The sequence below is a fragment of the Haliaeetus leucocephalus genome, unplaced genomic scaffold (assembly GCF_000737465.1).
Source record: "Haliaeetus leucocephalus isolate CR32 unplaced genomic scaffold, Haliaeetus_leucocephalus-4.0 Scaffold251, whole genome shotgun sequence".
Lineage (NCBI taxonomy): Eukaryota > Metazoa > Chordata > Aves > Accipitriformes > Accipitridae > Haliaeetus > Haliaeetus leucocephalus.
In genome coordinates this window covers 774,748-800,643 of record NW_010972687.1, presented here as the reverse complement: position 1 = coordinate 800,643, position 25,896 = coordinate 774,748, and the positions used below count along the sequence as shown (strand labels likewise).

General features: G+C 39.8%; 1 protein-coding gene across 4 annotated transcripts; it reads right to left on the bottom strand.

The window, feature by feature from the left end:
- Positions 1 to 293: 293 nt before the first annotated feature.
- On the bottom strand, positions 294 to 25,157 carry LOC104832422 (chromosome unknown open reading frame, human C9orf41). 4 transcript variants are annotated; one of them, XM_010568587.1, is made up of 8 exons: positions 24,817 to 25,157; positions 20,702 to 20,897; positions 19,537 to 19,700; positions 12,186 to 12,326; positions 6,714 to 6,892; positions 3,964 to 4,073; positions 2,951 to 3,082; positions 294 to 2,662 (listed from the first exon to the last, which is right to left on the bottom strand). In XM_010568587.1, the coding sequence occupies exons 1-8, from the start codon at positions 25,155 to 25,157 to the stop codon at positions 2,561 to 2,563; spliced, it is 1,365 nt and encodes a 454-aa protein (XP_010566889.1). In that variant the 3' UTR covers positions 294 to 2,560. The 4 variants fall into 4 exon arrangements, 3 of the variants coding, with proteins under 3 accessions (XP_010566889.1, XP_010566891.1, XP_010566890.1); XM_010568588.1 differs by having other exon boundaries at positions 2,473 to 2,662; positions 2,951 to 3,054; positions 3,960 to 4,073; XR_774410.1 differs by having other exon boundaries at positions 2,573 to 2,662; positions 2,951 to 3,054.
- Positions 25,158 to 25,896: the final 739 nt, after the last annotated feature.

The window sequence follows — 25,896 nt, the reverse complement described above, 5'->3', positions numbered from 1 at the left end:
CGAAGCAGCAACAGGGGAAGCCGCCCACACCTCCGTCGTACCTCAGCACAGAGGACAGAATCAGACATGAGGGAGACCAGTCATACGGCAAATTTTAATATCCAAGAAAAATCAAGTCCATGACACACGCTGAAAATAGTGGGAAGTTCACGATTCCCCTTCGTACCTTCATAACTGATTTCAGAGCGTACTGCATATAAATAAAAATATGGGACACTTTACACATTTGTCAAACTTGCTCCATAGAAAGAAGTATTACACTGAAGATTATGCAGCATTTTATTTTACTCCCGATACCACGTACAGTTTAATAGTTTACATGGTCTTGGCTTCAGCTGATACAACACCTTAAGCGTTTTTCCCCCCATGTATACAATTGACTAGAAGAATGTGATCACATTCAATAATACATGGTCATCCCTGCACATAAAACTACAAGTGATGAATTTAGAGAACTCATAAATAGGACTGCAGGTAAATCACTACTCACTCATACAGCTTATTCACAAGATTACTCTGCATTACTAACTCTTAATGCAACTGTTCTAATTTAAAAGGAGAACAGTAGGGAAACCCAGCATTTTCTACATTAGAAACAGAAGCACATCACTATATACCTGACATAAGTAAATAAAAACATATTTTCCAAAAATAACACAAAAATGGCACTTGTGACAACATGGGGTGGGAAAGAACAAAACCACCAGAACAAAGGATATTGACATTCAACCAGAAAGCAAGATTTCGATTGCCTATTTGTGAAAAATGAGACCACCACAGTGCAAGTGTAACTACAGGCTGGGTAGGAGGCAGAAACTGGGCAATATTACAGGTAGATACACTACCCAGCAACAGCATAATTGACATTCACCTAACATCCCATTTCAAGGAGCTTGAAAATCAAGTAAAATACTAATATTCTAAGGAAAAAAAAAATCAGAATGAAAGCAAAGAATCACAAAGTCCCTCAAAAGACCAAAAGCACAATAAGGAAATTAAAGCAACTTTTTTTCCCCCCCTTATTTTTAGGTGTGCAAGGGCTTTCATTTTTAATCTACTTGTTGCAATGGCAGTGTTTCAGCTTTAAACACATTTTTCTTGGAGCACTGTAGAACTTTGACAGTTCTTTTATGGAGCTAAATCTTGGTCGGCCACTTTTAGAAAGAAGACAGAATTCAAATAAGACTACTTTAACAAAGCTCTAACTGAAAACCTTCTGTAGACAAGAAGCCTTTATTCTCAATAAGGATTCTCAGCAGAAAGGGGCACAATACTGAAAGATACCCAGGCATGTGTTCTCTCACACAGTGTTGAAACTATATAAAAAAAAAAATTTGTGTTTTCCCTCCTTGCAGACTTTCAATTTAGGAACAAAGGCACAAATTTCTGGCCTTAATGGGAAAAATCCAAAAGCCAGTAACAGATCTATTAAAGAGATGTGACTGGGACATCACCATGAAAAAAGGGACTAGAAATAATGGGAAACAAACAAGCTATTGTCCAGTGCCATTATGACCAAATATGAAAAAACCTTAATTCCTTATCATGATGTTTTATATTTTAAAGAAATTTTTGAAAGTGGATGAAAATGGCACTTAAGCTAACCAATATATTAAGAAAACAAAATGGCTAACATGACACCTCCTCTCAGCACAGTGATTATTAATTAATGTTTTCTCATGTACATAACTTCTAAGTGACAGAAGATTCAGCCTCTTGTATGGTATCACAATTTGCAGACTAAATATTCACCTAAGCCACATCTGCCAGGAAAAAAAAAAACATTAGGAAAAGGAACCAAGAAGTCACTAAGTCACAAGGGTAAACAGATTAGTCAAAATTGGTGTTATTTCGGAACTGAGGTTAACATACCAGAGGCTTCCCTGTGACGTGCTGCTTTTTCTTCACTCAGTATAGTATTTCAAATTGCCTATAGGTTTTGTGTTTTGATTAAAGTGTGAATAGTGGTACAGTCAAAGATTACAATTTGTATAATAATCTACTTTGTTTCAGTTCCAGAGAAAATGCTCGAACAGTTCTGACGGCTATTTTATCTATCAAGAATAATTTTATCACTTTTCAACCATTTCAGACTTCATAATTTTAAGTATAGGTTTAGAAATATTTCTCTAAATGTGACACAGCTAGTACAGTAAGCACCTCTATGCATTCCTAAAATCAGAAAGTAGAAAAAAGAAAATAATTATAAATCTATGAAAAGTGAGGCAGCATATGCAGAGAATTAGCCTAGGTATGCCAAACATTAGTATTTATTCTCAAGAAAACTTTTTTTCCTTATTTTAATGCATTCCAAAGCACAAAGACAGTGTATGTGATCATTTCCTCCCCTGTTTTCACAAGTATATTACAAATACACATGGCATTGTACATGTCTGGATAGCAACAGAGATATTAAGAAAATAGACACTATCTAAATCCTATTAGGAATAAGAAGGCACCACTGATTCGAGGTTGTGTCCAGACATCACCCAGTCCATTTTATTCTCATTTCTAGCTTTCAAGCCATCATTTTTTTCTGATTAACCTATTCAGACCACTTCTATTCTGGTTTTCTCACCACAAACAACACGCATTCATAGTAGTATTTCATCATGGAGAGTTCATTCACAGTGTAAGTTGACAGTACAGATTCTTTCTCCACCTGAAAAAAACAACCCAGCAGTTTTCAAAACACCTTCTCGACAAGAATTACACAAGTTTCTCTTCATAAGAAAGAAATTGCTATATACTTGCTAGATTTCAAGGCCCATCTATACATTTTAAAAAATTAGGAAAGCAAATAATTTGCAACACAAACATTTAATTCTCCTAGAAGTTATTAGTATATGCCATTATGTTGAGCTAAATTTAAGGTAAGGGTTTATTCGAAGCAGTTTATCTAGTTTATACCAATACTACTTACTTATTGCAAACTACAGCATCTTCTTACCTCTATATGGAATCCATATTGCAGTATAACATTTTTTATATCCTCGTAGCTTAATTCTATAGAAAGTTCATTTCCCAAGTTTTCGAAGTGGTACAAGAGAGGACCTAGAGTACAAGGATACAAGGGAAATGGCTATCAAAAAGACAAAAATGTTTTAAAAATCAAAAGCACACACTGAAAGTCCAAAGAATGCTTATAGCTAGACTCACATATTCAAATACAGACAAAAGAACACAATTCCATCACTCAAATATGATTTTTACAACAAATTTCAGAATCAATGCAAAATGAAAACAAATTAGTTCAGCTGCTTATTCAACAACAGTCTCATTTCTTACCAAACTGTTTTCTGAATCTTAAAATTTCTTCAGTCTAGCATCACTGCTGTCTCTATAAACAGAAGACAGGACATACTGTGGCCTACACTCAGTAGCTTGCTTGACTGGCCAGGACTTGTGTAGTGACTGACTGACCAGTGACTGACCAGTTTCTACCACCCAAAATGTTTAACTCCTGAGTTTTGTCTGCCATTCCTTCACCATGGAAGACTTAAATTGTCTCTTTTCTCTTGAGCCAAGGCATAGATAAATCTCATTCCCAAAGCTTCTGCTTAGAAGCACAGTACAAATTAGACAACAGATTAAGAAAAAAAATGCAACGATGTATTTACATGCAAAACAAGTCCTGTTTTCTTAGAAAAAGAGCAAAAAAGAACACAGGACACTACATTTGTCAAATAACAAATGTTTGATGCATGAATGCAAAACCTGCCACTGGGAAAATTTAATTCTCTATTTAAAAATCACATGGTGTTGACTTGATTGTAACTAGCAAACACCTGGACATATTCTGAACACATCTGAGGTAACTTCCAAGCCCTAGATGTTTCTAGCTCTACAGAGTTTTCAGCACAGACACATTCATCCCCACAACTCTTTTCAAGTACTAGGTTCCTGTTACATGATCAAACAAGCCAGGGCTAGCAGAAAGAGAGGTTGGTCACACTTGCCTACATTTATCCATATTCCTCCAGGCTTTAGTATTTTCCATATAGTATCAATGTAATCAATAACATTATGTGCTGTATCTATGAAAAAGCAAGTTGCTATGCAGTCCCATGTATCTGCATAAAAAGAGCAAAGTATACAGAGATTAGTTTCAATGTCTCTACCCCTGTAAAAGTTCATAATTTAACTTTTTTGTTTACATTTGTATTGTTTATATACTCAGCATGTATATTTATTTATGCATTTTATAAAATTATTCATATGTAAATATTATAACACATTTTATATAAATGAAGGCCCAGGTGTGCTGTTACTCACCTGTCCTATGAACATCATTACCACAACTGTTAAAAATACAACTACAAAAATAGTGATTTTCAGCCTCTCTAGTTAATACCTAGGGCAATACAAGTGTGTACACTAAAGTGTACTTTCACAAACCACATAGCTTTAAAACATTTTATTCAGTATCTGAGTATTTCTCTAGCTGTTTTTTACCACTTAATTTAACAAGCAGGATCTTTCAAAGTCTACCTTTTAAAGCATGTTTTCCTGTTTTTCTCTAAACATGTATCCTTGAAATGGCAAAAGTTTTAAGCTGTGTAAATAAAAAAATTAAACTCAATTTATGCCAGTATCAAAGGTTCTAATGTAAGACAGAACCTTCAGAAAATTAAGTAACTGTTAAGAAAAGCTCCTGCAAGAAAGTTTCTTGAAGTCTAGCTGCACAATAAGGGGCAGATCAATAACTATATAATCCTGGTGAACAATGGCTATGGGTCTAATAGGGACAGAAAGGTGGAAACAGAAAATAGATGTCTCAGGTGATAATCCAATACTGTGTAAGGAAACAATTGCAACTTCTAAAAAGCCATATATTAGAATATTAGATTACATATAAAACAACCGGATAAGTGCTACCCTTGATCAAATCCCGAATATGCAATTGGTAGAGTAGGCATAAATAAGATAGTCTTCTACAGGTTAATTCAACATTAGGTTAGTCATAAAACATTACTTCATAGCTGCAATGAGGACAGCACAACTAACCTGGTATCACAAGAAAAAATAAGGTTATTTGTACTGACAGAAGTCTCAATCTTTCATAATTATCATGTCCATAACATGCTTCTGAAATATTTACTATTGACAGTCACTAAGTATATATTTTTTTCATTTGTAATTTGCTACTACTGAAACAGTTTACTTTGCTTTTACAACAGGAAATAAATTAACAAAAAAATACTCATGTTTCTATTTTTTATACTAAAGAAGAGAAGTGACAAGTTACATTGTTCCCTCTGTAGCTGTATTAGGTTTGTGTGGCAAGGTTTTGGTAGTGGGACGGGACGGGGGGGGCTGTACCAGGGGTGGCTTCTGTGAGAAGCTGCCAGAAGCTTCCCCCATGTCCGACAGAGCCAAGGCCAGCCGGCTCTAAGATGGACCCGCTGCTGGCCATGGCTGAGCCCATCAGTGACAGTGGTAGTGCCTCTGGGAGAACAGATTTAAGAAGGAAAAAAACTTGTGGCGGCACAGAAACTGCAGGCACAGAGAGGAATGATAACATGTTAAGAGAAACAACCCTGCAGACCCCAAGGTCAGTGAAGCAGGAGGGGGAGGAGGTGCTCCAGGCGCCGGAGCAGAGATTCCCCTGCAGCCCGTGGGGAAGACCATGGTGAGGCAGGCTGTCCCCCTGCAGCCCAGAGAGGTCCACGGTGGAGCAGATATCCACCTGCAGCCTGGGGAGGACCCCACGCCAGAGTAGGTGGGTTCCCGAAGGAGGCTGTGACCCCATGGGAACCCCGCGCTGGAGCAGGCTCCTGGCAGGACCTGCGGATCTGTGGAGAGAGGAGCCCACGCTGGAGCAGGTTTTCTGTCAGGAATCGTGACCTTGCAGGGGACCCACGCTGGAGCAGTCTGTGCCTGAAGGACTGCACCCCATGGAAGGGACCCATGCTGGAGCAGTTTATGAAGAACTGCAGCCCATGGGAAGGGCCCATGTTGGAGAGTTTGTGGAGAACTGTCTCCCATGGGAGGGACCCCATGCTGGGGCAGGGGAAGAGTGTGATGAGTCCTGCCCCGAGGAGGATGAAGCAGCAGAAAAATAACATGTGATGAACTGACCGTAAACCCCATTCCCCGTCCCCCTGTGCCGCTGGGGGGGTTGGTAGAGAATCCGTGAGGGAAGTTGTGCCCGGGAAGAAGGGAGGGGTGGACAGAAGGTGTCTCAAGATTTGTTTTTATTTCTCATTACCCTACTCTGGTTGATTGGCAATAAGTTAAGTTAATTCTCCCTAAGTTGAGTCTGTTTTGCCCGTGACAGTAATTGGTTGAGTGATCTCTCCCTGTCCTTATCTCGACTGATAAGCTTTTTGTTATATTTTCTCTCCCCTGTCCAGCTAAGTTGGAGTAAGAGTGATACAGCAGCTTTGGTGGGCACCTGGCGTCCAGCCAGGGTCGATCCACCACAGTAACATCACTTTTCTAGATCAAGTAAACCTTTCCATGATACTACTATGCTGTCTTACTCTAAAAGGAGCTACTGCAACAAAGATCTGTTAGACAAGGAGGTATCCACATTTTGTTATAACTAAGAACAAAAGCTGATTTGTACTAAGAAAATCTTAGTACAGTTAGTACTTTTTGCTTAATGCTTGTAGATACAGTTCCCTTCTATTTGTAATCACTAATTGTCCCATAACAAATACTCTGACAATACAGTTACATGGATAGCCTAGAAGTTTGCATTTACTCACTGCACTCGGAATATATTTCTTGAAAATCCCCTGCTGTCATAGAGAAGTTTGAACCAGAAGGAAGACTGTGAGGATCAACATCAGGGAAATAAATTGGACGTATCTGATCAGCAGATCTTCTGTTATTGCTAAACTGATGAATCCAGGGATAAAGCTTACATGAGTTAATTTCAGAGCATCTGCAAAATACAGAAATCAGCACAATTCAGTTTCAACTCATTGCTTATCTATTATCTATAAATGTAGGAGTCAAAGACTTTCACCAACATCTATTGTTTTGTTGATAAAGTTCTTGCAAAAGCTACATGTTTTCTAAAGGACTTTTATCTAGTTCATAACACTTCACACTGCCCGTCAATTTATGAACTGATCGAAAACCCAATTCTACTCTTGACACACAAATTACCACCACAAAATAACTGCTTTTTTTAATTTTAAAATTTTCTTTTGCCACTTTTTTACCATTTTCCCTAACTTATTTCTCCACTGAAAAGAAAATGCACAAGATTCTTCAATAGGATTAATGAAATTTATGATTTAGTATGTTCAGTAAAGCTAAGCCTTTCTGAATGATTTTTCAATTAAAAAAGAAAATTAGTAACATTAGTTACATGAATTTTATTGGAAACATTCGTTCTCATTCTAGACTTTTCTGTCTTTTCTGAACCATAATAGTAGGGGTTTTGAAGCACAGCAGAAAAAAAGCATTTTTCAGATGCTAACTGAAAGGATACTTCTAAATTTCAATAAATAAATTCCATTTTGCAAAGCATAATAGTTTTGCACTGGATGTCATTTTAAGTTAGTGACATCTGGAGTGCTGCAATTATGCTAAGTAAACAGGTCTTTGTGAAATAAATTTGTGCGTTGACATGACCAACTAAGTCAACTCTTACTTTACAAAGTGATAAGATATAGCATTAGAGTATAAAAAGCAGCTTTTCCCACAGTTTTAAATTAAAAAATGAAGGCATTTTCTTTCAGAGACAACAGAGGACACATCCATCCCATAAACATGTATCGCCAAACCCTTCATAAAGTGCAAACTCTACCAGGTTATAGAACATGCACTCTTTTGGCTGGTGGATAGAAAACATCTGTAGTCAAGTCTTTGAAATAACATTTGTTACCTTCTTCATGTCATACTTATATTTCATTTTATCAGTAAACAAAAATACAAAACCAACCTGTATTTGAGCAGCAGTATACTGCGCTCATTAACTGCCTCTATATCGAATGAATAAATAAATAACAGGTATCTGCCGTCAATTAAAGGAAAAAAAGCAGGGAAAAAACCTTATAACATTGGTAACATTTTATTCAAGAAAGGCATTTTTATTTTGGTTAAAAAACAAAACAAACCAAACAAAAAGCCATCCCCCCAAACAAACAACACCCCCTTAACAACAACAAAAAAGCCCACCCCAAAACCCTCACATTGGCCAGTAAAAGTTGTGTTAACTATTCTAGCATTCTCCTTATGTTCCCAGTCAATCTGTATCATCCTCAGAACATTTTTCTTTAACAATGAAAATTTACCCAAAAGCAAGGTAAAGAAAGTAAGAGATCCGAGCAGATTAGAAAGGAAGTTTTTTTTTCCTCAGCTATAAGGGAACACACACATCCCTGTATTTTTTTTTTTCTCAGCACAAAGTATATTCTTGTAGACTTTCGAGCAGTCCCCAAAAGAATTCCAAATTTAATATAAAAGACCGATCCCTCTCCATATTCAAGCTCTAAAACCTTCCTTTCCAGCTTCAGTAACTTATACTTAAAAACTAAGTACTGCAGTCCTTCACAATTCCATCCTTGCAACAAAAGATGAATGATGTAAGTTATGTTGTAAAAATTTAACATCTTCAGCTAGGTGTGACACACTTCAGTATTTCCATAGGGGCAGGGCATTTACTGTTCAACATTCAGTCAAAAAGACAGTTCTGGAAAAGATGGGTAGGTCAAATGCTACTTCTGACCACAGATTTAAAGATAAAATGCCTAACTGTTTTCATCCCAAGGCATTCATGGACATGCAACAAATACAGTTAAGCAGCCTTCTCAAATGCCAAGATTTATCTGAAATTACATTCTCCCCAGAAAGTAAGTATTAGCCAATTATTAGCATGAATTCTACTGGTCTTAATTAAAGCTTTTTTAAACTAACCCTGCTCTGGCTTGGCTACAAAGTGATTTTCTATTACTTCAACTGAACTTTCTCAAATATTAGTAGGTTGCTACTGAACAGCTGTTGGACCAAGGCTACGGACCACGTGCTCTGAATCTCCAGCTGCAGAAAACAAGTCAGCAACCACCTGCTCCAGTCTCCTCCACACAGATACCACCCTAGTGTTGTTTCCCCTCCTGTCAGATGTCAAAGGGAAGTAACATATGACCTGTGGTTCTAGACTGCCTGAAAATTTTGGTATGCTTTCCAGAGCCAGGACAACAGATTATGCTTTTCAGTTTTTTCTCTTCTAAAACATATAAGAAATGAAGTGTGTCTCTACATCACCACCGATCACCTCTGCCATCTGTCATATGCAGAACTCATGTAAACACTAGAAAAATACAGCAGCAGTAAGAACCTTACCCATACAAGAAAAAGCACAATTTCCCATACAAGGACTGCAGCAGCCTTGAAGCCATTGTAGCTTAACTACTGCAGGGTCACTTTGTTTTCAAATTAGAGCTTCCTCAACTGAATAATGCACTCTAATTTCAAATACAGTGACCACAGTTATGCTTTGACGCACTCTCTACATACCATGATGTGCAACTTTATCCACAGTAACAAAAGTTCACAATTTAAGAGAATTATACCACTTCGTATACAGAAGACTTAAGTCACTGCCACATCTAGGAGCCCACTGCAGTAGTTGGCTGGACACTCAAGACAGTACTTTGTCTTCCTAAAAATAAACCAAGGTCAAAGAAAAAAGGTATATCCAAACTAAGAATGTTAGCAAAATCCTCATGGTTTTATCAACTGAAAACAAAAATTAATTAAATTAAAACTGTAGTTAAAAACTAATTTGCAAAATCCTTCTTTCTTACCACTCTTCCAGAACTGGTATCTTCAGCTCATATTGATCATTGCTGTTTCTTCCAGTTCCAGGAAGGCAAACATCCATTTCAGAAGGCTAACTGCAAACAGCCACTTAAGACTAAAAAGAAAGACCCAGAAGTCCCTAACACCTTCTTAATAGACATTCCAAGCCCACAATTAGATGTGGCAGAAAGGAATGCTTGGACTTCAACTGAATTGACTGAAATTCAGAGTCACATTAGCAGTATTTTCTTCCATGCTAACAAGGAACTTGTAACTGACAACTTGCCCAGCAAAGATCAAGATTACAGCAGCTAAGCAACGCTCAATTTTGCTGGCTAAAATCTAATACTGTTAGCAAATCTCATGCATCTACACCTTTCCTAAATATCTTATATAAATACGAAACACCACATGAGCATTAGATGCTGAGAATGATTACTATCATAAGCTAAGCATGGATTTTCAGGAGAATTCCACACATAGGCCAAAACCTCATTATTTAAGGAAGACAAAAAACATGTCATCAGAGGTAGCTAGGGGTGAAGTTAACTTTCAGGTTTGAACCACTATGACAGCTGATGAGCGCTCCCAAAGATGGCAAATGAATACTTGTATGCTGCTTTAAATAATTTCAGAAGTTCCAAAGAGCGTAAAAACCAGCAAGGCTGTATACCTAAGGACAAGAAGAATGTGATGCCCTTTCGGTAGCTGCAAGCTTTAGATCAGCTCAACTGTAATACACAATTTCACCACCAGATGAGTCATTGTCCTAGTTTCAGCTGGGGAAGAGTTACTTTTCTTTCTAGTAGCTGGTATAGTGTTATGGTTTGGGTTCAGTATAAGAATGTTGATAACACTGAAGGTTTCAGTTGTTGCTAAGTAGTGTTTAGACTAAGTCAAGGATTTTTCAGCTTCTCATGCCCAGCCAGCAAGAAGGCCTGGAGGGGCACAAGAAGTTGTGACGGGACACAGACAAACAGATGACCCAAACTGGCCAAAGAGGTATTCCATACCATATGATGTCATGTCCAGTATATAAACTGCGGGGAGCTGGCCTGGGGGGATCGCTGCTTGGGAACTAACTGGGCATCAGTCGGTGACTAGTGAGCAATTGCACTGAGCATCATCTGTTTTGCATATTCCAACCCTTTTACCATTATTGTCATTTTTTTATTGTTATTAGTTTCCTCCTTTGTTCTATTAAACTGCTCTTATCTCAACCCATGAGTTTTACTCCCCCCCCCCCCTCCCATTCTCTCCCCCATCCCACTGGTTGGGGGGTGAGTGAGTGGCTGCGTGGTGCTTATTTACCAGCTGGGGTTAAACCACAGCTGTCATTTAAGAATGACATAAGAAAAAGAACAAATAAACCTCTAGCAAATATCTGTTTTCATCACACTGACCAATACTGTTTTAAGCAGACATGCAGCAGCTGTAATAAACAGCGTTTCCCCCTTGTTTTTGAACAGTAAGCTATAACAGATTTAATATCATCACAGTCTGCTGTGGACAATCAGTCTACAAACAGGGCTCCAAAACATCATGATAATACCAAATACAAGCCACTAGTTTAGGTGTTTTCAGTGAAGGTGTATAATTTCAGATTGAAGAATGAACTGGCAAATTCTGTCTCTCTGAACCTGGTACCAACTCCCCCAAAAAACAAAACACCGTCTCAGACCTCTTTCATACTTGCCCACACATAGTCTTCCCACCCTCTTTCTGAAAACGAACAATTGAATTTGCTGCCTTCTATCCTCTCTAATAAGTTCATTATAAAACCAGTAGTTTCTAATTTAGGTGACAGAATACCAAATACAGAAATGTCACTCGAAGTTGAACCTATAAAGCAAAATTTACTACCTTCAAATTTAGTACTTCAGCATTAATTGCAGAACTATTAACTCTATTATTTTAGCCACTTGCTTAAGAAGTGGTTCAGCATGCTTCAGTGGTTTGTTTTTCATGTCAAAACAGTGCCTAAAATTTTAGCATGGAATGTAACACTTTCTTTAACAAGATTCCTCTGTTACTAATCACCAACACTAAGTACCATGCATATATTAACTAGCCTATATTTGACACCAGTGAGATAGGCATGCATTTTACAGAAACAGATGTGAAATAAACCATAAAACCTATTCAAGATTATGTAGAAAATCTGTGGTACAATCTAGAGATTTTAAGTCTCATAACTTAAAAGCCATGTTTCCTGCTATAATTTTAATGACTCGGATAAGAATGGTTTCCTCCCCCCTTTATCCCACTGATTTTTTTTTTTCATTAAAACATTCTATGAGTGATTATGTGTGTCCTGTGTTAAGACTTACAAATCTGTTCTTGTGAGTTCTATTTATTCAAGTTTTTCTCATTTATAATTTTGCCTCCCTAGGTTTCAATCAGCAAGTAAAACATAAGCTATGTACCTGTTGAGTACAAAGTTAGAAGAAAAGAGCATAAAGAGGCTCCATTCATTTCCTTGGCAAGCATAACCGAGCATAGCTATTTCCCACGCCAATCTACCTAGCCCAGCACCAGGTACCAGGATATTAACTTTGGAGAAATCCCTGCAACAGAACAAAAATAATAGTTAAGTCTTTATCTGATACCTCTTAACAAAACTTACAGAGGTCCAGTCAAACATTTCCCCCCACCATATACTTAGATATTATAATGTATTTCCTGTATGACTTTACTTTTTAAATGCAAACTGAGCTAGTTCTGATGAGATAGGTTAATTGTGCAGTCAAAACAATTCACAGAAATGACCCATAAGAATATATACAACCCTCGTTCAGAATACAGAGCACAATTACAAAACAGTTATTTTCCTGAACACTTTTACAGTTATCAAGCTAAAAATCTCTTAAGTGAATCGAAGAACGAACATTATCATATAGCACCAGTTATTTTTCTGTGAGGCTCACTGATAAGTAGTAAATATTCTAGAAATCTTCTTGGTTACATCACATGAAAAATAAACAAGTATTTCGACATCAGAAACACAAAACGAGCAAAACTTCCATAAGCTGATGAGCAATTCAGACTTTAAAAACCTTAAAGTAGTTACCTTCTCAACAGCTGTGGGTTTTACATATGCTGCTCACCGATTTCACTGAAGCACATTAAGTGACATAAGATCTCCTAGATCAAAGTACATTGCAGCTCTCTAACCCTTCAGTTCCCATAATTAAGCATCAAGTTGAAGACAACCAGCAGAAGATGTCTGGCAGGGTGTGTTTACTGAGATACCTAGAAAAACCTCTCCCATCTTCCAAGTTCAGCAACTAATAAAGAGAACTAAGAATCTCAAAATTTTCTCCTCTTCCAGGCAGAAAAGGCAATATATACATATTCTAACCATTAGACTTCCATCACAATGCAATCAAACCTTCACTCATAGACCAAGACACTCCCACAACAAACTGAAAATATATGTAATCTAAAAAGAAACAATTTTTCAGTTTCCAGTCATGAACAACACTTCATCATTTCATATACCAAAAAACCAAGTGTGAACACTCAAAGACTACCCTCTCTTTTGTATGTAACCTTCAAAGACAAAACATACATTTATCAATTTATATGCAACTAAATGAAGGAAGCCACAATCGGCACTTCCAAACATGATGAAAGAAAGCAGAACACAAAGCCTGTGATTACATAAAAATTCAGGATGCCAAAAAGGGTTCGAAAGAGTTAGCATGTTGCACAAGCATGAGGATGAGTGAAGGAGTTATGTAAATTCTGAAAAGTCATACATTTCTGAAGACTATTACCCAAAACCAAAAGAAAGCATTATTGTTTTCTGAAGATCACACAAACTAGCAAAGCAGTTTTAACAGTGCCTTTTGGTTTGTGGCTTAATCATCTAATTAATGAAACCTCCCAAATGGAAAATCAAAGTTCTTCTCATTCCTGATTTTCATTTCCATTCCATTATACTTTCAGATTCTTTGGGTTTTTATTATTATTATTATTATTATATTGATTGGCCAGCCTCCTCTCCCCACAGCTGTTGGGTTGATAGGCCAATGTTTTTATGAAATTATGATATTATCATATTGATTACATTGAATATTATTATATCAATTAACAAGAAGCAGGAAATCAAGACTTTGCTATCACTTAAGAGCACTCTGTGAAGCAACGGTTCTCCTTATCTCTTCTAGAAGGAAAGCCAGCAGAAAGCTAGCCAGGAAGTCTACTGAAAAAAGGAAGATTAATTCAGGGGAAAACTACTTGCTCAAGATGAAATTTTTGACAATAGGGACCGAGAAGGAAGAGGAAGAAAATCCACTTTCTGGGAGAAGCTAGAAAAACCTCAATCTTGCAGCTTTATCTATTTGTAGTGGTACACTGTTACTCCAAATGCATTCCCGACCTCATCTATTTCTTCATTTCCTTACAATTTAACTTCATTTATAAAATATTTAGGCTAGCTCTACACAGGTTTTTGCACCCCCATGTGGACATTTCTATAATGAAGGGGTTGAAAAGACTTATGCCACTTCAACATTATCACATCTTGATTAGAAAACACACTTTTCTTAAAACAACCTAATAACTAATAGCTATGCAGGGCACCTTTATTCATCCTAAAACAAGATAAAGCCTCTAACAGTCAAGTAAGTTGATTTTAAATTGCCTGTAATTCTCTTCCATCTTTTTACTTCACAATAGAAAGCTTTTCTATCTCTCAACTAATTTTCCCAATTCTCTCTTAGGAAACAGTTGATTTTAACTGCACCTTCCTTTGCACCTTTATTAAGGGATTGAAGTCTGCCTGGAAACTTCTTAGCAATTTAATTTATATCTATCCTCTTCATAAGAGTTGCTAGGGTCTGGTGCTGGTCACCAACTTCATTTCAGCATACAGAACACAGCTAACAATACAATATAATCAAATCTGAGTCCACTAACATTGATGCTAGCCTTCCAAAATGGTTTAAGAGTATTTTTTTTAATCTATAATACCAGAAATCAGGTATGCTACTGCATAACAAGTGGCGACTGTTGATAGTGTCCTGCTGTCAAAAAAAAATGCTCAAATACCTTTTACTTTTCAAGACTTAAAAGGAATTTAGTGACAAACCATTTATGAATTTCAAAAAAATTAAGGTACAAAACCAGTGGTAGTGGGAACATGCCGATGCACTATATTATGCTAATTTTTTAATCCTTAGAACAGCTAAGAATTTTTAACTGCACAGAAACTGCTTTTTTAATGGCTACAGTCATAAGATAATTTAGAGGTCTAGAAAAACCTGCTTTCCTTTGGTGGATATGCAATTGCTGCAGTAGCAAAAGACAATTACAAAAACATCCAAGACTGTGATAGCTGATAATAGCCGAAGGTTACCTACAGTGAAACTAGTCTTGAACTAGCCAGCAGCAGCAGGATTTCTATGACACAGATCTAGCACTGGCTAGGAACTTAAATAGGTATCCAACAAGTACCCATTAAAAACCTGTGGGGCAATAGGGAAGAAATATTGGCCTATCAACACAACAGCTGTGGGGACAAGGGGCTGGCCAAAGAGAAGGGAAGAGGGCTGCATGGTACTGTTTGGCCAAACTACTGAAACTGCAGCAGTCTCTTAAAAAGACAGTGGAGAAGTATCAGAAACAACTAAAATCTGTCATGCCATTATTGTACTGCATTTTGCAGTGTGATTTATTTTCAGCTTTTAGAATTTTAATGCCATTAATGAAGATTTTAAGTTGGTGTTCTTTTTTAAAGGGAAAAAATATACATTATAAAAATAGAAGCTTCTTATTTTATGCCTATTGTGCTTTAACAAAAAATGATGGTGCTGAAGGGGTAAACTGAATTTCAGTAAAAGAAAAATTAGTGTGTGTGATCAAACACAAACGTCATTTTCATAAACTAAACACTGCAATTCAATGTTATCTAATGATAAGAAGTGATAAGAACATACAGCCGATACTGTGGGACACCTTTCCTGATGTCTTTGTTATCTCTCTAATGTTTGTAAATTTAGATAGTGAACAGATGCAATTCTCAGTATAGTATTTCTCGTAATTTTACTGTAGTCATATTTTCAGAGAGACAACTACTTATCAAATAAAATAACGAAGGTAGCTATAAAGCACAATCATTTGAAGAGCAATTCTTCTCCAAACTTAGCAGCTGAGGTTTATATACTTCCATGTAAAGACCTGCAAAGCCTTCAGTGGACTGCAGTAATACTGAAGATATAGTTTGCTCTTAAATCCAATGTTTAAAGCAAAGTTTAGGCTAAGTACAATGTTTGACAAGATTAAAAACCCTGCAAGAACAGATGTATTTTAAATGAAGTTAAATAAATTCATATAAGGCAGAAATTTTATCATCACTATAAATGTGACTGAGCACATGCAAGAAGTATAGCCAAGCTCAGGCTTAGGACTAATAAGCTATGTTTTTCAAATAGAAAGAAAACTAAGCACTGACGATTTCTTTTGGGCTGTCCTGCCAGCATCTTGGAAAATGCAATCAATCGCCAGACAGCATGACAGATTTAAATTTCAAGTTATAGGTGGTTCCAGAGGCCAAGTTAATGAATGAAGGAAAACTTGGAGAAAATACCTAAGTTCCTGTTCTTGGACATGGAATGATAATTAACTAAAAGGTTAACTATTTCTTTGGTTCCTTTTGGACAAGAAGCTGATGATCTTTGCATCCTCTCACATAAGTAGGAAGGGAAACAGTAGAAGTAAAAGAAAATAAAGACAACAAAAGAGGGGAATTAGAAAAAAACCCCCAATATACCAGTATGCTTATTTAGATTGTCAACTTAATGTTTCCCCATAAAAATGCTTTAATGAACACATTCCATCAAAAAATAAAAATGTACCTATGTTCTACTATTTCTCCCACAGAAAGCAGTGATCATGGTTCATTCAGATCCAAGAAATCCAAGAAATTTAAAAGGCTTCATCAAAAAGTAGACAATATTATAGAGACCCTGTGAGATGAAACACAAGTAAATTCCAACATGAATAACACAGGAAGTCTATCAGTTCTTCAGGAAGACCTTATCTCACAGGACTTCACTTAAAACTGCTTTGTTGATCCTACTAACAGATTCTGTGTTAAGGTGCTAAACAGAAAGAAGGAATTACTTCTTAAGAGGAGTGGGAGGCAGAAACAGCTTTTGCCATTTTATTTTAATTTTAGATGATGGTCTTCAGAAGACTGGACTGAAACACAAGGTAAAAGTAGCACCTACTCACAAGACTGTTCTAATTTACAGGTGCTTTCCACCATTGCTTGTATCTCTTCTGCGTCCCAGAAGAGCAAGCATTTAGAGCACTTTTCCTGTTCTTCACAGACCCAACTGAACCTATACAGGCCAATCTTGCAAAGAAGAGCAACACAAAATGTGCATGCGTGGAGCAAAACATACTTGAATAGTTTCAAAAATTTAAACTCCTTTTTCACATTATTCCAATGCATGGAATCAATAATGTTAACAAATAACGTTAACTAGAAACTGAATGTACAATTCCATTGAAGCCATTAAAAAGTAAAAGGTGACTTGTACTGACAGTTTTAAAATATTTATTTCTCCATCTTTTTCAAGGCAAAATACATCTAGACAAAGCTGTTTTCATCACCCACTGCCAACAATACACTTTTTCTCTAGCATTCCCTTCATCATCTCAGGAGACTTCAGCATTCTGTGCTACATAAGGGAACTCTAAAGAAATGCAGAGCTGCTCTCTGAGGTTCTATCTACAGGCTGTTTTCCTCCATTAGCGCCCACAGTCAGTCCTCTCCGGAGGAAACTCTGTACCCGCTATACACAACAGCCAGAATAACCACTACAGTTAGTTCAAGCCCCGTCCATCCCTTCAAACTGAAACAACTGCTCCCCTCCAAAACTGTAAAAAAGGAACCAGACTGACCAGCCATCTTGCCCTGCCAGGGAAGTTACTTCTCGCACAAGGGTGAGGTAGCACTGCCAGTTATGCCTGATAATGCACAAAGAGAACAGGCCCTTCTGAACACCTCTGCTTCTCGCCTCAAAGAGATAAATTACACCTAAGTGGGAGAGCCTCTGGTCACTAGGAAAAAGAGCAAGCTGATGATAGTAACGATATGTTAACAGAGAAAAGGTTTTACGTAAGTGCTAGGACAGTTCCATAATGATCACACTTTTAAACAGGTATATATGTAATACACATTTTATAAATAAAAAAATTGTTTCATCTGACAAACTCAAACTTGTAGTAGCGATGTTTGATCTATACACTGATGTTTTGAGATTTCTGTAGTGACATAAAAACCCCAAACTGGTATTTCAGAGCCATTACAACAGGGACAGAAGCACTGTCACATTAGTTGTGTTTGACAACAACAAACAGAATTCCTTGTAAAAAAGCACAAAGCTATCAACTTCAGATTCACCCAATCTGTTACCACATGTTGTTTCCTAACACCAACTGTAAGTTTTGAAATAGAATTGATTGATGATAAATGTAAAAGTCAAGACTTTTCAGGTTCAGTCTCGCATCTCTTGACGTAAGGTACCTCTCTCATAACCAAAATGCTTTAAAAGCTAGCATACAGAGAAAAAGGTGAACTGCTACCTTGAAGATCAGGATGATTACTTTCAAAACTATGACTTTTTATACATCTGTAGATCAGAGGTACATCAGGTAATCTGTAGTATTTAATTCATTTTTATCTTATTTAGGGGACTATTAGCACTAAAAACGTTGCAGAAAGTTCACCTTCAGATAAAACATTTTTAGTGGTGCATCCACCTGGAGATAAGTTAGCCCAAAGCAAAAGAAGAAACGACCAACTATGTTCACTCCCATGTTCTGCCACCACTAACAGTCTTTACTAATGAAAAGATGGCTAGTGGAAGATATTTTCAAATTGGTAGGAATGCATTATTAGCAATTACTGAGAAAGAAGGAAACCCACAGTACCACTAAGCTATATCAAACCTAAGTTCTGACCCGTTACATTTATGAGCACAAAGTTCACAGATTTTCCCATTATAAGAGTGTTAAGTTTAAACTGAAATGTACTTTATGATGACTAGGCTGACTAAATGGCAGAACCATTAACACATTCTTACAGCAGTAGTACCTTCTGAGATTCTACCAGTATACTCCTACTTAAAGTTACCTAAAACACCCCGCCAATGACTATTTTGGTGGTGTTCACAATCCAATGCAGTTACAAAGCTACCCTCACATAATGCAACAAGACTTTAAGACTTGTCTTGTAACACCTGTCTGAAACCAAGGCTAGAATTAAGTATTTGCAGGGTAAATTCTTAGTGCAATAAAACTGTGCTAGAGGTTAAGAGTCTTATTCCCTCCTTCCACCATGAAGGGCAATACTCATACTCGCTGCTGTCACAAGGGTCCTTCCCTTCATCCGCATGCAGCACACGCTCTCTGAGAATCTGCTAACCTGCACACTTTACCGCACTGAGCACAACTGAATTAACTTCACAACTTCCTGAAGTCTCTTACTTGAAAAGTTAACAGATCTCCCGTTACATCAAGCTGCAGGAAAAAAAAATAAATTATTTCTTGTTTACCTGGTATTCCTCTCTGAAGTTTATGACTATGCTCTTTTCCAACACCTTGTATTAGAAACAAAAACTTTCTTGATTAAAAAATAAATTCCACTGCATTCACAATAATTTCTGTATTTTTAAATCCAAGCTTTTCATTACCTGACAAAAACTTGTTAGATTAATGCAACAGCATATGCCCACATAAAAGTAAGTCTTAAAACACTATTACCATCTTTCTTTTGGGAAGTTCTTTACAATTTCACTAATGATTGGCTGGTAGCAGGAATCTCTCTCAGGCTTTCCCTCTTCACTCCAGTCTCTCACAAATTGCTTCAAAGTGGATTTTAATTTATCCATGTCAAATGTTGAAGCTGGTGTAATCTTCCCTCTTCCCTGATTAAAGTGGGGGGAGGGGGAAAAGTTAGTGGAAAATGTACCAAGTACCTTTAGTCTTGAAAGGAAAAAAAAAAAGTAAATTATAAACAGACAAAAGCCATGCTATAAGGGCTGTTGGGAGTTTTAGCTGACAAAGCACTCGCCTTTCACTCCTGGGACCAAGGCTCAAATCCAACCTACAATCCCAAACAAACTGAATTTACTGATCTCAGTTTGGCACCCAAGAGACCAAGGTTCCAGATCAAAAAACCAATACATAGTATGGCACAGCAGAGCACAATTGGTAATCCTTATTCAGGAAAGGACCAGGGCTTAGCTAGTGCAGAGGTTGACCTGCTTATACTGAGAAAAGGATCCCTTTAGGTACTGATAAGGCAACACTGAGAAGCTCACATTAGATCTGCCCATTACTGTTACCTTGCCTGCAGATACCAAAAAAGGACTTCGGTTTCCATCTCTGCCAGTCTTTTAAGTCTGAGAGCATTTTTTTTTATAGATATGCCACACTGAAAGAGTAGGTAAGTAGTGAAAAAGTTTTTACAGATGAAAACATTAAAAATTCTTGGCCTATCTAAAATTGTAACTGATTTAGAAAGCTTAACATGTAATAACCTACAGTAAGACAGACAATACCATTTATGCTCTACATAGTTAACTGAAAAAGTAAGTTTAAAATGTAACCAGGGTAGAACTAGAACTCTGGAGTGAAAAACTGCTTTTTTACAATAAGTGATTACTGTCATTTGCCAGATTCACAATTAGTTTTCATAAGTATAACTACAAGGACTAACAACAAACAGTTTTATTTCACATCTTGTAGAGCTGATGTTTAAGACAAGAGTGAGAAAATGTAAGCAAACAGGAAATAAGAAAGGGGAAAATAAAGAAGGCAAAAAGAAAAGACAGTTGGAGGCCTAAAGGTGTGAAAAACAAATGTAGAAAATCTAAAAGCGTACAGAATTTAATTTTGAAGTATGAAAAATTCCATTTTAACATACATCTTCTCCATATTCTTTATTTTCAAACATATGAACGCAGTCATTCACAATGGTCTGTAGTATCTCTTGATTATGGTCAATGCACTTCCGAATCTTGTCAAGGTGAGGAAGGAATTGAGGAAGAAGATTCTGCTGGTTAGGTGGGAGAGATTTAAACTGCCTCTCTGTTCTGTTCACTCGTTCGTGCATATTTGTTCTAAAAAGCAAAAAGTTTAAGGGCTTTAGATATTAAGAAGCAGTACACACACTAAATACAAGTAATTCACTCTTAAGCTACTCTAATTACAATTACTCATTTCTTTAGACACAGAAAGTGATCAGACTTTGCAATTCCTTACTAGAGAACAAGTTTTCAATATTTTTTTAGGCAAAATGTTTGTTTTAAGCTTTAGTTCTACATTACTGCTCAACATGCTGCAGTTTAAGAGGAACATTGTTTTCTTCTTGCAGTTTTGTCATCAGCCACTCATTTCCAGCATAAGTGATGGCTATCTTAATACATGGATCTATGAACCACCAGCCCCCAAACCCATCAAAACCAGCCAGATTGTTTCACAAATGCAATTTAAATTGAATGAATAGCTGAATGCTATGGTAAACTTTAGCTAGAGAAATAATGAGATGTGGAGTGTGAACAGGGATCCTCAGAATCAACTGCTTCTAAAAGAACCGTAGAAGTCACAGCTGGACCATATCGGAGTTCTGGCAGCCACACTAAGACACTAAGCTACCTTTTTTTTTTTTTTCAGCATATTCCCCTCAAGTATGAGTACTGTGAATTTGATCAAGTAACTGATCCAGGCTAAAAATAACTCTTCCACTTCCCCAAAATAGAAGTTCCATAAAAAAGGTGAATCTACTGCCACAAGAAAGAGGTCTGTTTTTTTTTTTCCTTCTTCCTTCTCCTTACCCAGAACAGTTCTACTCTCTACCTTGTTCTAGCACTCACCAGGCCTGGCACAAAGCTCGTTTAAGTTGCTAACCCTGAAGAGACCTGTATAGATTTTGCTGGATTTGATTTCTGTCAGTTTAACAAGTCAGGTTGGCTGAGCACAGTCATAAGGACTTGTTATGGGTTTGTGTGACACGGGTTTTTTGATAGTGGGGGAGGGGGCTGCAGAGGTGAGAAGCTGCTAGAAGCTTCCCCGGCTCTAAGTCAGACCCACCTCTGGCCCAGGCCGAGCCCATCAGTGACGGTGGTAGCGCCTCTGGGAGAACGGATTTAGGAGGGGGAACCTGCAGTGAGTGGGGGGATCGGAATGTGAGAGGAAGGAACCCCTCTGCAGACACCGAGGTCAGTGTGGAAGGAGGGGAGGAGGAGCGGGGGAGGAGGGGATGCCCCTGCAGCCCGTGGTGAGACGGCAGGCTGTGTCCCCCAGCCCACGGGGGGGAGCGCGGGAGCGGAGGCCCACCTGCAGCCCGGGGAGAAAGGAGCCCACGCAGGAGCAGGGGGCATGCCCCTGAAGATGGCCATGACTCCATGGGAAAGCCCACGCTGGAGCAGTCAGTGACTGAAGATCAACCCACAGAAACGACCCATGCTGGAGCAGTTCGTGAAGAACTGCAGCCTGTGGGAAGGACCCATGCCAGAGAAGTTTGTGGAGAACTGTCTCCTGTGAGAGGGACCCCACGCTGGAGCAGGGGAAGAGTGAGGAGTCCTGCCCCTGAGGAGGAAGGAGCGGCAGAGACAAGGTGTGATGAACTGATCCCAGCCCCCATTCCCTGTCCCCCTGCGCTGCTGGGGGGAGGAGGGAGAGAGAACCGGGAGTGGAGCTGAGCTGGGAAGGAAGGAGGGGTGGGGGGAAGGGGTTCCAAGGTTTGGTTTTCCTTCTCAGTATCCTTGCTTTGTTTTGATTTGTAGCAAATTAAATTGATTTTGTGTTTTCCCCAAGTTGAGCCTGTCCTTTGCCCATGACCATAAGTGGTGAGCGATCCCTCCCTGTCCTTATCTCGACCCACGAGCCTGCCTTTACATTTTCTCCTCATCCCACCGTGGCCAGGGCAGGGGAGGGGGGAGAGTCAGTGAGCAGCTGCGTGGTGCTTTGTTACCGGCTGGGCTGAAGCCACTACAGGACTCTAGAGAGAGAGGTCACAAAGTTTTGGCAGCAGCAAATGACTTTATCAGGTCAAGTCATACTGCAGTTTCTTAGACTCGGTGTCAGCATACAGCAGCAGAGTTGAAAACTAGCCATCAGAGAGTAAGGTGCAACTGCTGCAATTTTAGCTGCAACCTCATTCTGGAAATTTGACCAGTTAATACCTCTAAAATTACATATACGCTACTAAGAAGGGCATGTTCACTGCAATAGCTACACTGGTTTAAAGTGACATTTAAGAACAAAAACCAGAGAAGGAACAGTAAGAAAAATAAATTCATCCTCTACATAACGCACATCAGCTTAGCTTAGTATCATGGTCTTGAAAGTTTTGTCAGAAAAACTCTTTGAACTAATCCTCCACCCTTTCAAGTTGAATTGCAACCTTCTAGCAGAATGAATAATTCACTGAAATCAGAAGAACTATGCACAAAGAATGAAGTTAAGTCCATGTATCTCCAGAAGACAAGAACTTTAATCTGGACTCATCTGAAAGCATGGTATTGCCTTATTCATACAGACATTTCCAATTAAATTCTTTTTGACTAGCAAGATATGTAATTTCACTTAAATTCCGAGTTACTTCTTTGAGGCAGAGGTAATTAAATTCTATTTCTGTACAGGAAATTTGAGTCATATCCTTTTGTTACGTGTTTACTTAAACTGAAGTATTCAAAAGCAACCCAGAGTCACAGTTGAGCATGAGGTTGAGAAGGATGTTCCCAGCTTCTAAGGCCTGAGGATACAGGAGGTGTGCTACCTTTGTGGTTTACCACCTAGTCCCCATCTTTGCTCAAATATGAACTGGAATAAATTACATCTGCTCTGTGTGTATTTTGGCATTTTGCACACCAGGTGAATGACCCCACTTTTGGAACAACACAACTACATCACTGACGTAAGTAAATTACAGTTGGTTGTTGTGCTAGTAGTAATAACTAACATAAAGTCTTTGGTGCAGCCAAATTGAATTAGAGAATTCCGTTTGGAAGAGACATTGAAGTGTCATCTAGACCAACCTCCCACTCAAATATTAGTCCTGGAAAACAGCAACAAGAAAAAACCCAAGACATAAAAAGAGTAAACAGAAGAAATACTCTAAGTATGACCCACTCCTTCCAAGAACCCCACTGTCATGTAAAAATTATGCTTGTTTTACATTGACAAAAATTGCCCAGCACATAATAATGATTCAGACGATTGGGGTTTGACAACTTAGGTATACAAATATGTAGTGTAGCTCTAACCCAAATCTGCTTCCCAAGCCTAGAGTAACAGAAGAGTTTACCAAAATACTGCCAGAGGACTGGCCTTTTTCAGCCAGTCCCCTCCACCTCGCTATTTGAGTAACTTTTGTTTCTGCTTCCATTCAATGGATTGGGATATAAAGTCGGGTCCCTGTGCCCCCACCTTAATCTCATTCCTACAAGGCCATCGAGGCCTTTACTGACTCCACCAGTGTCCAGAAAACTAAATTTATAAAAACCGGCATCCATTAGCCCTATCAACAGGTCTTATCTCGCGTGCAAATTAACACGTCTTTTAGAAATGTCCCCAACAATCGAAACACCGTTTGCACTTCTTTACCAGCAGGAACTACTATTGTTTTGAGTACTCTCCAGCGTCTTAAAGCGTTTTATCTTATAAAGAGACCTTTCGCACCCTCTTCAGGTGCGTCGTACTTTGAGATGACTTGTGGCTTCCCCCTCCCCCTTTTTATGTTTCCTAGCCGACAAACACACCGAGGCGACTTGGGGCACATTCAGAAAGGAAAGGGGAGCGGAGGTCCCTTCCCGACTCGAGTTTCTGTCCCCCCGCCACAGGCACGGCGCTCCCCGGGGCGTACAGACCGAGGGCGGCGGCCACACGACATGCACGGAAGAGGAAAGAGCTCCGGGAGCCCCGCGGGCCGCCCGCGGGGCCGGCGAGCTCCTGACACCGGCGGAGGCAGGTGGGTGCGAGGAGGGAGGGAGGGGACGCTCGCCGGGCCCCACGCACGGGGCGGCAGGTCTCGGTTACCCGTAGTATCGGAAGGCGTTGATGATCCTCCGGAAATGCTCCCGCTCCAGCCGCTCCTCCTCCGCCTCCTCCCCGGCTGCCGCGGCCGCCAGCGCCCTCGGCTCTTGCGGCTGTCGCCTGCGCCGCTCGTCGCTCAGCGAGGCCGCCTGCTCCACCTCGGGCTCACCGCACCCGCCGACCGCGCTCTCTCCCGGCCACGGCATCTGCTCCCGCTCCTCCTCGTGGCCCCGCCGCAGCCCCCTGCGCATCGCCTTGGCCGGCGGATCCCTCTCGCTCGGAGGACGCGGCGGCGGCAGCGGCGGCGGCTGCGCTTTACGGGAGACGGCGCACGTGGCCGACATCCTCGCAACGGCCGCCGCCAACGGTCGCGCCCGGCGCGCACGCTCCTCCGCGCACTTCCGGCGCGGGGTAGAGGGAGGCAGACCGAGGCGCGCCAAGCCCGCCCAGGCAGGCAAGCAGGCAGGCAAGGCGGGGAATATCGCGAGAAGATGGGCGGCGGCAGGCGCAGGCGCGCTCCGGCCGGCGGTGGGCGGGCCGGGGCCGGGGGGGCGGTGAGGTGAGGTAGCGTAACGTAACGGGCGGGCGTGCGGCTGCGGCGGCCGCCAGGTCTCGGGTGATTTCTGCACGGGCGACGAGGTGGCCAGGTTGACGGTGGAGCCCCCAGGCGAGAGGCAGAGGCAGCCCCGCTGGCGGTGTTTTAGATCAGTGCCCTGGCAGAGCACTCGATATCCACGCGTTAGCTGCCGCAAGGAGGGAGAGAAAACTCACTGTGGAAAAGTGCTAGTCCCAGCCTGTACAAAATGGCACGCTGGGCTCGCCACGTGGCAGCAGTGATGCTGAAACGCCTCTGGAGCAGACCTGAGGAGGATGCGTGCCTGCCTGGCCCCTCTGGAGTCCTCACGCAGAAGTTAATGAAGTACAAGTTCAGCAGTTAATAAAGCGCGGCTCTCGCTCAGTGGGCCACGAGCCTCAGTCTGGTCGGCTGCTCCAAGTTGTGGTAAGTTAGGCATCCAGCCCCATCCCATGGCCAGCCGCAAGCACGGAGGTCGCTGCGCTGACGAGAGGCAGGAGCCGCAAAGG

Excerpts from the sequence above, each read along its gene's own strand:
- LOC104832422 (XM_010568587.1), bottom strand. The coding sequence starts at position 25,157 with ATGTCGGCCACGTGCGCCGTCTCCCGTAAAGCGCAGCCGCCGCCGCTG. Across the intron at positions 6,893-12,185 it reads TCTAACTTTGTACTCAACAG|ATGCTCTGAAATTAACTCAT; the intron begins GTACATAGCTTA and ends TGTATTTTGCAG. Across the intron at positions 2,663-2,950 it reads AATATGGATTCCATATAGAG|GTGGAGAAAGAATCTGTACT; the intron begins GTAAGAAGATGC and ends TGTTTTTTTCAG.